The sequence below is a fragment of the Scyliorhinus canicula genome, chromosome 21, assembly GCF_902713615.1.
Source record: "Scyliorhinus canicula chromosome 21, sScyCan1.1, whole genome shotgun sequence".
NCBI lineage: Eukaryota > Metazoa > Chordata > Chondrichthyes > Carcharhiniformes > Scyliorhinidae > Scyliorhinus > Scyliorhinus canicula.
The window spans coordinates 17,080,475-17,093,488 of NC_052166.1; the positions used below are offsets into that span (position 1 = coordinate 17,080,475).

Below are 13,014 nucleotides of genomic sequence, written 5' to 3' on the forward strand. Positions count from 1 at the left end.
CGCTTCCCTCCCCTCCCTGGGGAGTTTGCTGGGTAAAGAAATCACTTTTGCCCAGGTTTAGCTTAACCTTGAAAAAGAGCCAAATTCCAGGAACCCTTCTGTAAAGTACTGTGGAAAACACTCCTGCACTGAAGCTTGAAGTTAACCCTTTTCAATTTAAAATGTTGCCTGAATTGATTCAAAATCCTCAAAGAGGCAATTACCACTGGGTTCGATGAACAATTTACCAGAGAGAATGGAAGTGGTGCAATAACAAGGGCCTTCAGACTCGATTCTATGCACAAAGCCGCTTCCATCCTCCCCCATATAGACTTTACAATTGTGATGTAAATGTCATCATAATTCCAGAGGACCGTAGGCTGCTCTCCCGAGAGAGAGGGAGAGGGAGAGCACTGGTGGTAACCACACCTCAGGTGAGGGACAAGGTTGAGAAGACGGAGCCTTCCTGAATAACCTCAGCCGGTACGGGAATTGAACTTGTGCTGTTGGCATCGTGCTGCATCATGAACCAGGAGATGAGCTAACTGATCCCCTTTTCCACCTCCCAGAAGAGTGGCAGCTTCCCTTTCCTGCGTATTTACAATAACTGATTGAAGATAAGCACCACCAGGACTGGAGAACGTTAGCTGCAGAAAGATTGAACAGCTTGAGGGAATGATGGAGAATATAAAAGTGAGCACCTCCATAAAGTTGATACAAAGGACCTATTTTCTTTACCAGAGCAGTCAGTAACTGGTGGCGCAGCAGTTTAAAGAGATCGAAGGAGAGTTGAGGAGAACATTATTCACCAAGGCTAGCGGAATGTCTGAAAGGGTGCTAAGAGGCAACAATCCTCATTATTTAAAAGTTATTTTGATTGATACAAAGTGCCATAACCTACAAGGGCAGCCCAAGAACTGCCAAGTGGGATTACGTTAGACAGCTGATCGGGCTCTTTCAGAGCTAGAAATTTCTATCCTGCTGCCTGACCCCCAATTCTTTAGCCAATTCCTATTGTGTTCAAATAAGTTATAGCTGGACTAAGGCTTTCTCAGCACAAATTGCCAGTGAACAGACCGGGTCCACCCCGACATCAGTTTTCACCTCCCTGTAGGTGTCAAATCCACTACTGAGCTGCATTGACACAGCTCTCAGAGCGCACCCTCCTGGGGGCACTGCTCTTTCTCTGATAGCACAAAACAAACTTCAAACCGGTGTTGGCAGCTTTATCAACCACCCTCATGTAGAAATGATCCAAGTTTTCCATATCTATAAATTTTATTACAAACAAATCAACTTAAAGTCTTTTAAGTAGTCAATCTCTTGATGGAATTTGAAATCGTTTTAACAGTGATCCAGTATTAGGTATTTATCGACTATGTTTTTCACTGTTACGATTACAGATTCCCTCTCTCCTGCGCATCCTGCTCCTCGGAAGCTGATCGCTAAAAATCAAGAGTCCTTGTTGTCATTATTTCCATTGGTGTGATTCAGGGTCCCTGCTTCCCGCTTCAGCACCGTCAGCAGCGTCTGGGAACTTTCGAGGATCTGCACAGATGGGAGGAAACAGTACACGGTTAGTGGGTTTAGCAGCTGTAATGGAATGGGAGGAGGGAAAAATTGCATGTTTCTATGGAAGGAAGAGTTAAATAGGCAATGGACCACCTTCATCTGAACTTAGCTGACTGAAATTGGTGAGGGGCATTTGACTTGTAGTCAATGAGCCCTTTAAGATAAGCGCCTGCACAGCAATCTGGAATGTACTGTCACAGGAATGTGCATTTAGAAGATATTTTTTCACTGGCTGGATGTTAAACTGGAACCCGATACAGACGGGTTTTTAAACAAAAATGACATTGCCCAGACAGGCCGAGCTGCTAGAAAACATAATTTCACATTCCCCAAAGTTGGAATGAAGACAGACAATGGACTCCTTGAGATGCGTGAAAAAATCCATCTCCTGACTCACACTGTGGCATGGCAAATGTTTCGGAGATGAGACATCAAAATTCAATTGCCGGTTCTGAAACAAACCTGCAGGGACATGAACTAATCAAGCCCCTCTGGAAATATAACCAGCAAGGCATTTCATGGGAACTCCTGCCAAGCATGAGAGAGAGAATCTGTTCTGTTATTCTGGGGCTGATTTAGCACAGGGCTAAATAGCTGGCTTTTCACAGTAACTTCATTTGAAGCCTACTTCATTTCAAAGAGGCCATTGGAGCAGCGTGCTCTCTCTTTGGAACTATGCCCATTTTGCAAAGCGACCACCCTGAGAAAACAACTGCAAACTGAGATCTTCTAAAGTGTGGAAATCTGCCCCATGTGATTGCATCGAGGAGAACAGTAAAGCCACAGCCTTGAATCACCGTGGAGACCAATCAAGGCACAGCTAACCATATTCTCCATTTTGTTCATTCACATTTTTATAAGCATTTCCTCTTACTCTGCTATCTGTATTTGTGTATGCACGGACCCAGGACAAATTGTGTGTGACCCTATGAATCGGGACGCATTATTTTGTGTTTGGGGACAGTTTCCTTGTTTAACCCAAGAAAGCCTGTCTGGGTCATTCTCTACAACCGTGGCAATGTGAATAGTGGGACACTTAAAGAATTGGCAAAGCACACCCTCTTGAAATTCTTAACAAAAATAAACTCTGTTATGGTCAACTGAGAACTGGGAGAATAGGGGAGTTGTATCACTCTCCCGCAGCTGGTCACAATAAACAGACTGCTCACAGCAGCGAGCTCAAACACAATTGAACATTAAACCCTATGTGGGAAAAGATGCAGCTATTGAAGGAGCAGCAAGCACAGGAGAGGAACTCTAGAGAAGCAGTGAGCATGGACAAGCGAGACTCTGTGATTGGAAGAGCAGAGCATGGGAGAGGACATGTGATGAATGTAGGAATTTCAGATGTATTGTATTGTATGTATTTAGTGCAGTAAGGGTTAAAAGCCTGGCTTAGTGACTGTGTGTGACTGCGATAGCCATGTTTTAAAAAATCCTGGTTTGAAAGGCAGCTAGGCTTTTTGGAGCCAGGAGGTGCAAATAAAGCACTGTAAAAGTTTGGGATAATGGACTTTTATTTGATATTACGAGGGTTCCCTTGGAAGTCGATAATTAGAGACATTGTGTTCAGCTTAGCGAGGTGATGTAATCAATGGGAGGAGCCAGGGATTGAAGCAGTTAAGTGTTGATTAGTGATAGTTTGTAGCTGGAAGAGGAGCGAAGTTTCTGAAGAATACAGCCAGAGATTCTGTATTATTCTGACAGGATGTCAAGTCCCTTTGTTTCAAGCAGCCTCAAAATATTGCTCATTCTCAAAGTGGAGTATCCAAGACATTTCTTTACAGCAAGTATTCCTGAGAGCTAACTGTATTTAAAAGTGGATTGGGACCAGAGATGGTTTTGTTGTTTGAGTGGGAATAAAAATAGCAGTTAAGGGTTACTGTACCATTGTATTGATTAGCATTGTTTAAGGGGTAATTGTAAGCTGGTGTGATGTTAAAGATTTTTCATACTGTGTTAATAATAAAGTTTGTTTTAATATACCATATTCCAGTTGTGTGTAAAGTGAGGAGTCCTTTCCTCACAGTCTTACAAAATTAAATTAAATATATGGGTTTCTGTCCAGTATCATAGCCACTGTTGGGGTCGGGTCTGGGATTGTAACAGACATATGATTGGAGGAGCAGCAAGAATGGGGTTAGGGGTTTAGATTTGTAATTGAACAGTACACGATGAGAAGGATAAAGGCTCTGGCTACAAGTGAGGTCCCCAGAGGACTGGAGAATAGCTAATATTGCTCTTTTGTTTAAGAAGGGTAGTAAGGATAATCCAGGATGTTACAGACTGGAGAGCCTTACCTCAGTGGTAGGGAAATTATTGGAAAGGATTCTTAGAGACAGGATTTACTCCCATTTGGAAGTGGACATATGAGAAGACAGAGGGTAGCAGTGGAAAGGTGCTTTTCTGAACGGAGGGCTGTGACTAGTGGTGTTCCACAGGGATCAGTGCTGCTGTTTGTAATTTATATAACTGATTTGGTCTGATTAGTAAGTTTGCAGATGACACAAAGGAATTGTGGATAGTGATATGGATCGGTTGGCGACTTGGGCGAAGAGATGGCATCTTGACAAATACATTAATAGGATGGGCTGAGAAGGATATGGGTCCCAGAAGTGCAGAAGTTTTTAGGTTAGACGGGTAGCATAGACGGCACAGGCTTGGCGGCCAAAGGGCCTGTTCCTGTGCTGTACTTTTCTTTGAGGTGTTAGTGAGGAGAAATAAATGGGATCAGTAAGGATGTGCAAGAGCAGAGGTACAATGTGATCTACAAGAGGAAGGGTGAATTGGTACTTGCGAGGAGCAGAATATGCTGAGTGGGAGGACCGCATAGTCTCAGCTGATGTACAGAAGTGTACTGGAATGTATTGTGCATTGAAATAAATTGGCCAGTCACAACTTTGTGAAAGTGCAGTAAATTCCCCGTGGCCAAGAAAGTCATGCTCAGAGAGGATTTTGTCCAAAGAACGTTTAAAAGGAACTCCCAACAGTAAAGATAAATTAAGGCAGCTACAGACGGCAGAAGGGACCTTCTTCTCCAGACACTTGGGCCCAAAGCCCTGTGTCACTACAGTAATGCATTCAAAATCTGTTAGGTGCCGTTAGGAAAATTCTATTGCCATGATTTAACTGAAAGGCTACAGCCGAGGTTGGCCACAACATCATGTACTGCCTGCTTTATTTGCTCGTTAGAAACTACATTACTAGGAAGAGACGCCAGGGATTTCCAATGGAATGTGAGCGTCTGAACATCCCTAGACCTTATGCTACAATAAAGGTGATGCTCCCTAATCCCAGGTCTTTATTCATTGGGAAAAATGAAAGCAGGCATTGACAATCCACTCACTGTCAGAAGAAAATAAGATGGACACTGGGGCTCAGGCCACTTGCACCTGACATTTTGACCATCTTTCCCAGAGAATGAATTTAGAAACATATATTTTAAATATTGTTTTCAAGCAAAATATATTAATCCGAGATTTAAAAAAAGAGGTTCTCAGAAGACTGGTTTAATGGTGATACATCAGCTTTGATGTTGCTTCCTCATATTGAATGTAAATAAGCAATTTCTTAGCCAGAAGGCAGCACAGTGGTTAGACTATCAGATGAGTAATTCTAAGGCTTGGAGTAATGCTCTGAAGACAAAAGCCCAGGTGACCTTGCAAAGTCCTCTTCACTAATACTTGTGCCAAAGTTCGTAGGGTTGTTCCACACGCTATTCAAGCAATAGCCTGTCATAGTCACATTCACCAAGTCATACCTTTCAGCCAATGTCTCCCACTCCTCCATCACCATCTCTGGAGATGTCCCATCCCATCTACAGGACAAACTCACCAGTGGCGGCCCACCACAAGTTAAAACAAACAGGGAAAGGAAAAAAGCAAGAGACAAACATAAAACTAAAAGAAGAAATAGAAAATGGAAAGAAACCACAGTTCCTGGTGAATGGGAAAGATACAATGACAGCAGAGGTTGGCAAAACCAACATTTTTACAATTAAATTAAGAAAAGAGGTTGGGAAGGAGCAGTGTGGACCCCTTAAACCGATAATAGCTTGATTCTCAACTAAAATAAGGACTTGGCTTAACATTTACAGTGGAAGAAGAGGGCAGCATTGCAGACATCCTAAGGAAATTAATATTCACTTAAGGACAATAATGAAGAAAATAATGACACGAAAGAGTGACAGATACAAAATCAGATGGTTTCTTTTCCATGTTTTGACAGAAGCAGGAAAGGAGCAACTATAATCATCCCAAGTTCTCTTGTTTCGGGAAATATTACTTTACTTTGGAATATTGCACTTGTCTCTCCACTATTTAAGAAAGGTGACAAGAGGAAACCAGGGATTTATTGACTAGTTAGCCTAACATTTGTTGTCAGGAAATTGCAAGAATCTACATAACATAAGTGCTGGGAAAACTCAGCAGGGAGTCCATGACTTCTTCAGAGTGAAGAATTAGAAGGGTGAAACTATTAGACTTCAAAAACATTAGTTTTCCTGTTGTTTATCTTTTATTACCATTGTTATAACTCTCGTGGAGGTCACGACATCAGGACTATAAGACTGCCCGTGACCTGCCCTGAATACGAGCTCCCCGGTTCTACCTGGTTGGTCAACACGTGCTGCTTTAGCGGATCAAGACTGAACCAAGCATTTGTATCAAATCACTAAAGTGTCCTCAGCATTCAATGTAGTTAGTACAAATAATAATAATCTTTATTAGTGTCACAAGTAGGCTTACACTAACACTGCAATGAAGTTACTGTGAAAAGCCCCGAGTTGCCACCTTCCAGCGCCTGCTCGGGTATACGGAGGGAGATTTCAGAATGTCAAATTCACCTAACAAGCACGTCTTTCAGGACTTGTGGGAGGAAACCGGAGCACCTGGAGGAAACCCACAAAGACATGGGAAGCACGTGCAGACTACACGGACAGTGACCCAATCCGGGAATCGAATCCGGGTCCCTGAAGCAACAGTGCTAATCACTGTGCTACCGTGGATGAACTCCACGCTAATAATAGAACTTTAAAAAAAAAAATTAGAGTACCCAATTTTCCCCCCCCAATTACGGGGCAATTTAACGTGGCCAATCCACCTAACCTGCACATCTTTGAGTTGTGGGGTTGAAACCCACGCAGACACGAGGAGAATGTGGAAACGCCACACAAACAGTGACTCAGTTCCGGGATCGAACCGGGGTCCTCAGCGCCATAGGCAGTGGTGCTAACCACTGCACCACCGTGCCGCTCGCTAATAATAGAACATGACCTTGCTGGATTCAATACAAAAAATAAAACAACAAACGTGACCCCAGTTTAATTCATCACTGCTTTCTCAAGGGCACGCAAGGGAGGGGCAACAAAGACTGTCCTTGCCAGCGACTGGCGACTTACGGGATAATGGTTATGCTGAGACCACAATGATATTAATGATGTAACGGTGACATCAGGGGTCAGATAACCAAGAGATACCAAAGGTACAAGGCGCAGAATAGCCTGTGTCCCTGAAACTATGCACTTACATTCATGTCTTGTAAATAGTGTAAATAAATAGCTTTAAGAAAAGTAAACTTCCCATCCCAAGTCACTATCCTCAACCTCACTGCAACAGCCATGTTCACATTCCATAAATGGATATGAAAACTGAAAATTAACATGACCCCAGCAAAAACAAACCAGCAATAAAGTAACAGGGTAACATTCAGTGTATCACTCTAATTTGTGTATTTATAGTAAGAAGTCTTACAACACCAGGTTAAAGTGCAACAGGTTTGTTTCAAACACGAGCTTTCGGAGCACTGCTCCTTCTTCAGGTGAATGGAAAGGTATATTCCAGAAACATTTATATAGACAAAGTCAGAGATGCCAGACAATGCTTGGAATGCGAGCATTTCAGGTTAAAGTGTGAATTGTCTCAAGCCAGGACAGTTGGTAGGATTTTGCAAGTCCAGGCCAGATGGTGGGGGGGTGAATGTAATGCGACATGAATCCTAGATCTCGGTTGAGGGATCTTGGATCCCTCAGCGCAACCTCAAACAAACCATTGTTTGCAGCAAATTACCCAGCCTTCAGAACACCGACCACGACACCACTCAACCCTGCCAGGGCAATCTCTGCAAGACATGCCAGATCATCGACATGAAAATGAAAAATTGAAATGAAAATCGCTTATTGTCACGAGTAGGCTTCAATGAAGTTACTGTGAAAAGCCCCTAGTCACCACATTCCGGCGCCTGTCCGGGGAGGCTGGTACGGGAATCGAACCGTGCTGCTGGCCTGCTTTAAAAGCCAGCGATTTAGCCCAGTGAGCTAAACCAGCCCCTCATGGACATGGATACCACCATTACACGTGGAAACACCACCTACCAGGCACATACTCGTGCGACTCGACCAATGTAGTCTATCTCATATGCTGCAGGAAAGGATGTCTCGAAGCATGGTACATTGGCGAGACCATGCAGACACTGCGACAACGAATGAACGGGCATCGTGCAACAATCACCAGGCAGGAATGTTCCCTTCCAGTCGGGGAACACTTCAGCAGTCAAGGGCATTCAGCCTCTGATCTCTGGGTAAGCGTTCTCCAAGGCGGCCTTCAGGACACGCGACAACGCAGAATTGCCGAGCAAAAACTTATAGCTAAGTTCCGCACGCATGAATGCGGCCTCAACCGGGATCTAGGATTCATGTCGCATTACATCCACCCCCCACCATCTGGCCTGGACTTGCAAAATCCTACCAACTGTTCTGGCTCGAGACAATTCACACTTTAGAACATAAGAACCTGGGATTACCCCCTATCTCTGGATCTGTAATGATTTGATTACCCGCAAATGCTCGCATTCCAAGAATTGTCTGGCATCTCTGACTTTGTCTATATAAATGTTTCTGGAACATACCTCTCCATTCACTCGAGGAAGGAGCAGTGCTCCGAAAGCTCGTGTTTGAAACAAACCTGTTGGACTTTAACCTGGTGTTATAAGACTTCTTACTGTGCTCACCCCAGTCCAACGTCGGCATCTCCACATCATGTGTATTTATAGATCAACATTTAACAAAATCTCACACTCCCCAAACCCCTTCCTCTTTTGAAACCCCCACCGGAATGGTCCACCTTAGATAGGGGCTCCACGTCTCCCTATCACAGAGAATGAGTCAATTTCCAATCAAACTGCACAGCAGATTTAAGAGAGACAGAGTGACTGCTCCCGCAAGCCAGGTGGAAGTTGGAACTCCACCAAACGGTGGAAATATCTTCTCCCTGGAATCGTGTGGTTCAGATTCAGCCAGCTACCAGAGAGAGAGTTTTATATGAATCCTAGGGAAAACACAATATACTGAATGTAACCTTCTGGCCTTTACACTCACCTTCATATAAGCAGCTTCAGTCTCTGCAATAGTTCTGTCAAATTCATTGCGGGTTGCCATCTTGCGTGCCAGACCCTCGTTGACCTTGGCTAGTTTCTCTGTTAAAATGCGGATATCGTTCTGCAGCTTGTTCTTCTCTTCCTCCTCTTGTAAGATTTGTTGATTCAGTTCTTCTCTTTTTGTGCACAGATCTTCAATACCTGGCATCACAATTTGCATTCAGAGCAGCAGATAAAACAGACATCTCCACATGGGTAACCCATGAAAGGGAAACCATGATTCAATTAGATAGCAGGAAAATTTGATCTGAAAGGCCTCCTTCTGGAAACACGCTACACCCATTCTCACAGAATTGTTATGGTGCAGATGGATGCCAGTCTGCCCGTTGTGTCTACACTGGCTCACCAAACAATAATCATGACGTAGTGCCTTTTCCCTGAACCCCTGCACATTGTTTCCATTCAAATAACCATATAATGCCCTTGAATGCCTCGATTGAACCTGCCTCCACCTCACTTCCAGCCAGTGTATTCCAGACCCAGACCACTCGCTGTATGAAAAACTTTTTTCTCACACCACATTGCTTCTTTTGCAATTCGCTTTAAATCTGTGCCCTCTCGTTTTAGATCCTTTTACAAGCGGGAATAGTTACTCCCCATCTACTCTGTTCACAACCCCTCATGATTTTGAGCATCTGTATCAGATCTCCTCTTAGCAGGGTAGCATAGCACCGGAGTGGTTAGCACTGCTGCCTCATGCCGCTGAGGACCAGGGTTCGCTCTCAGCTCCGGGTCACTGTCCATGTGGAGTTTGCACATTCTCCCAGTGTCTGCTTGGTCTCACAACCCACATGCAGGGTAGATGAATTAGCCATATTAAATTGCCTCTTAATCAAAACAATTGGTACTCTAAATTTATATTTTAAAAAGATCTCCTCTTAGCCTTCATCTCTCCAATGAAAACCGTCCTCGCCAATCTACCCTGATGACTGAAGTTTCTCATCCCTGGAACCATTCTTGTAAAACCTCTTCTGCACTCTCTCCAATACATTCACATCTTCCTGAAAGTGAGGCACCCAGAACTGTACGCAATATTCCAGCTGAGGTCTAACTTGTGTCTTGTATAAGTTCAGCATCACCTCCTCGCTCTTATACTCTTTGCCGGTATTAATAAAGCACATGGTATTCTGAGTTTCATTAACTGCTTTCTCCACCTGTTCTGGCACCTCCAATGGTCTAAACACATATATACCCAGGTCTCTCTGCTCCTGCACCCCTGCCACATATTTGGCCACTCCACCACTTGTCTAGGTTAGTTAGCAAGTTCAAGTGCAGGCCTCCCACCTGACTCTCTGAAAGATCACCCGTCCAAGGCCCACTCCCCCATAACGCTACCTAACCCTTCCACACTCACCCCCTTTCACCCTAACCCCCCACCCCCTTTCACCCTAACCCCCCACGCCCTTTCACCCTAACCCCCCACCCCAACACCCCCACCCACTTCCACCCTCACCCCCCATCCCCCCTTCCACCCTCACCCCTTCAATCCTCACCCCCCCCACCTTCAACCCACACCCCCCCACCCCTTCCACCCTCATCCCCCCATCCCTTGCACCCTCACCTCCCACCCCTACCCCTTCCACCCTCACCCCCACCCCTTCCACCCTCACCTCCCCCACCCCTTCCACCCTCACACCCGCTTCCACCCTCACCCACGCCACCCTGCTTCCACCCTCACCCCCCCTTCCACCCTCACCCCCCCCCCACACCCCCCCCCAACCCCCCTTCCACCCTCACCCCCCCCACCCCCTTCCACCCTCAACTGCCCCACCCCCCTTCCACCCTCACCCCCCACCCCCCTTCCACCCTCACCCCCCACCCCCTTCCACCCTCACCCCCCCTTCCACCCTCACCCCCCCACCCCCTTCCACCCTCAACTGCCCCACCCCCTTCCACCCTCACCCCCCACCCCCCCCTTGCAACCTCACCCCCCCACCCCCCTTCCACCCTCACCCCCCTTACCTCCCCCACCCCTTCCACCCTCACCCCGCTTCCACCCTCACCCACACCACCCCACTTCCACCCTCACCCCGCTTCCACCCTCACCCCCCCACCCCCCTTACACCCTCACCCCCCCCACCCCCCTTCCACCCTCACCCCCTTCCACCCTCACCCCCTTCCGCCCTCACCCCCAACCCCCCTTCCACCCTCACCCACCCCACCCCCCTTTCACCCTCACCCGCCCCACCCCCTTCCACCCTCACCCCCTTCCACCCTCACCCCCCACACCCCCTCACCCCCCCACCCCCTTCCACCCTCACCCCCCACCCCCCTTCCACCCTCACCCCCCACCCCTCTTCCACCCTCACCCGCCCCACCCCCTTCCACCCTCACCCCCTTCCACCCTCACCCCCCCACCCCCCCTCACCCCCCCACCCCCTTCCACCCTCACCCCCCACCCCCTTCCACCCTCACCCCCCACCCCTCTTCCACCCTCACCCCCCACCCCTCTTCCACGCTCACCCCCACCCCTCTTCCACCCTCACCCCCCCACCCCCCTTCCACCTCCACCCACCCACCCCCCTTCCACCTCCACCCACTTCCACCCTCACCCCCCATCCCCCCTTCCACCCTCACCCCTTCAACCCTCAACCCCCCACCCCTTCCACCCTCATCCCCCATCCCTTGCACCCTCACCTCCCACCCCTACCCCTTCCACCCTCACCCCCCACTCCTTCCACCCTCACCCCTTCCACCCTCACCTCCCCACCCCGCTTCCACCCTCACCCGCACCACCCTGCTTCCACCCTCACCCAACCACCCCGCTTCCACCCTCACCCCCCCACCTCGCTTCCACCCTCACCCCCCACCCCCCTTCCACCCTCACCCAACCACCCCGCTTCCACCCTCCCCCCCCCACCCCCGCTTCCACCCTCACCCCCCCACCCCCCTCACCCCCCCACCCCCCACCACCCTCACCCCCCCACCCCCCTTCCACCCTCACCCACCTCACCCCCCCACCCCCCTTCCACCCTCACCCCCCTTCCACACGCACCCCCCCCCCCCCCCTTCCACCCTCACCCCCCACCCCCCTTCCACCCTCACCCCCCTTCCACCCTCGCCCCCCCCCCCCCCCTTCCACCCTCACCCCCCCCCCACCCCCTTCCACCCTCACCCCCCTCCCTTCCACCCTCACCCCCCCCCCTTCCACCCTCACCCCCCACACCTTCCACCCTTACCCCCCACCCCCCACTCCTTCCACCCTCACCCCTTCCACCCTCACCTCCCCCACCCCTTCCACCCTCACCTCCCCACCCCGCTTCCACCCTCACCCGCACCACCCTGCTTCCACCCTCACCCACCACCCCGCTTCCACCCTCACCCAACCACCCCCCTTCCACCCTCACCCCTCCACCCCCCTTCCACCCTCACCCAACCACCCCGCTTCCACCCTCACCCCCCCACCCCGCTTCCACCCTCACCCCCCCACCCCGCTTCCACCCTCACCCCCCCACCCCCCTCACCCCCTTCCACCCTCACCCCCCACCCCCCTTCCACCCTCACCCACCCCCCCTTCCACCCTCACCCCCCCACCCCACTTCCACACTCACCCCCCCACCTCCCTTCCACCCTCACCCCCCACCCCCCTTCCACCCTCACCCCCCCACCTCCCTTCCACCCTCACCCCCCACCCCCCTTCCACCCTCACCCCCCCACCTCCCTTCCACCCTCACCCCCCTTCCACCCTCACCCCCACCCCCCTTCCACCCTCACCCCCCCACCCCCCTTCCACCCTCACCCCCCCTACCCCCCTTCCACCCTCCTCACCCCCCCACCCCCCTTCCACCCTCCTCACCCCCACTTCCACCCCCACCCCCCCTTCCACCCTCACCCCCCCACCCCCCCTTCCATCCTCACACCCCACCCCCCTTCCACCCTCACCCCCTTTCCACCCTCACCCCCCCACCCCCCTTCCACCCCCCTTCCACCCTCACCCCCCTTCCACCCTCCTTCCACCCTCAACCCCCTTCCACCCTCACCCCCCACCCCCCCACCCCCTTCCACCCTCACCCCGCTTCCCTCCCTCCACCC

At 49.7% G+C, this 13,014-nt stretch overlaps 2 protein-coding genes across 2 annotated transcripts in view; one reads left to right on the plus strand and one right to left on the minus strand.

Annotated features, from left to right (window-relative positions):
• Positions 1-1,238: 1,238 nt before the first annotated feature.
• Positions 1,239-9,157, minus strand: ssna1 (Sjogren syndrome nuclear autoantigen 1). Its single transcript, XM_038782281.1, has 2 exons — positions 8,924-9,157; positions 1,239-1,527 (listed from the first exon to the last, which is right to left on the minus strand). The coding sequence occupies exons 1-2, from the start codon at positions 9,140-9,142 to the stop codon at positions 1,432-1,434; spliced, it is 315 nt and encodes a 104-aa protein (XP_038638209.1). The 5' UTR covers positions 9,143-9,157; the 3' UTR covers positions 1,239-1,431.
• A 750-nt stretch (positions 9,158-9,907) lies between these two features.
• anapc2 (anaphase promoting complex subunit 2) overlaps positions 9,908-13,014 on the plus strand; it is a 68,891-nt gene continuing 65,784 nt past the window's right edge. Inside the window, 1 exon segment of the mRNA XM_038782589.1 lies at positions 9,908-9,916. Within this exon segment, the coding sequence (XP_038638517.1) occupies positions 9,908-9,916 (9 nt within the window).

Excerpts from the sequence above, each read along its gene's own strand:
- ssna1 (XM_038782281.1), bottom strand. The coding sequence starts at position 9,142 with ATGCAAATTGTGATGCCAGGTATTGAAGATCTGTGCACAAAAAGAGAA. Across the intron at positions 1,528-8,923 it reads CTGAAGCTGCTTATATGAAG|ATCCTCGAAAGTTCCCAGAC; the intron begins GTGAGTGTAAAG and ends CCATCTGTGCAG.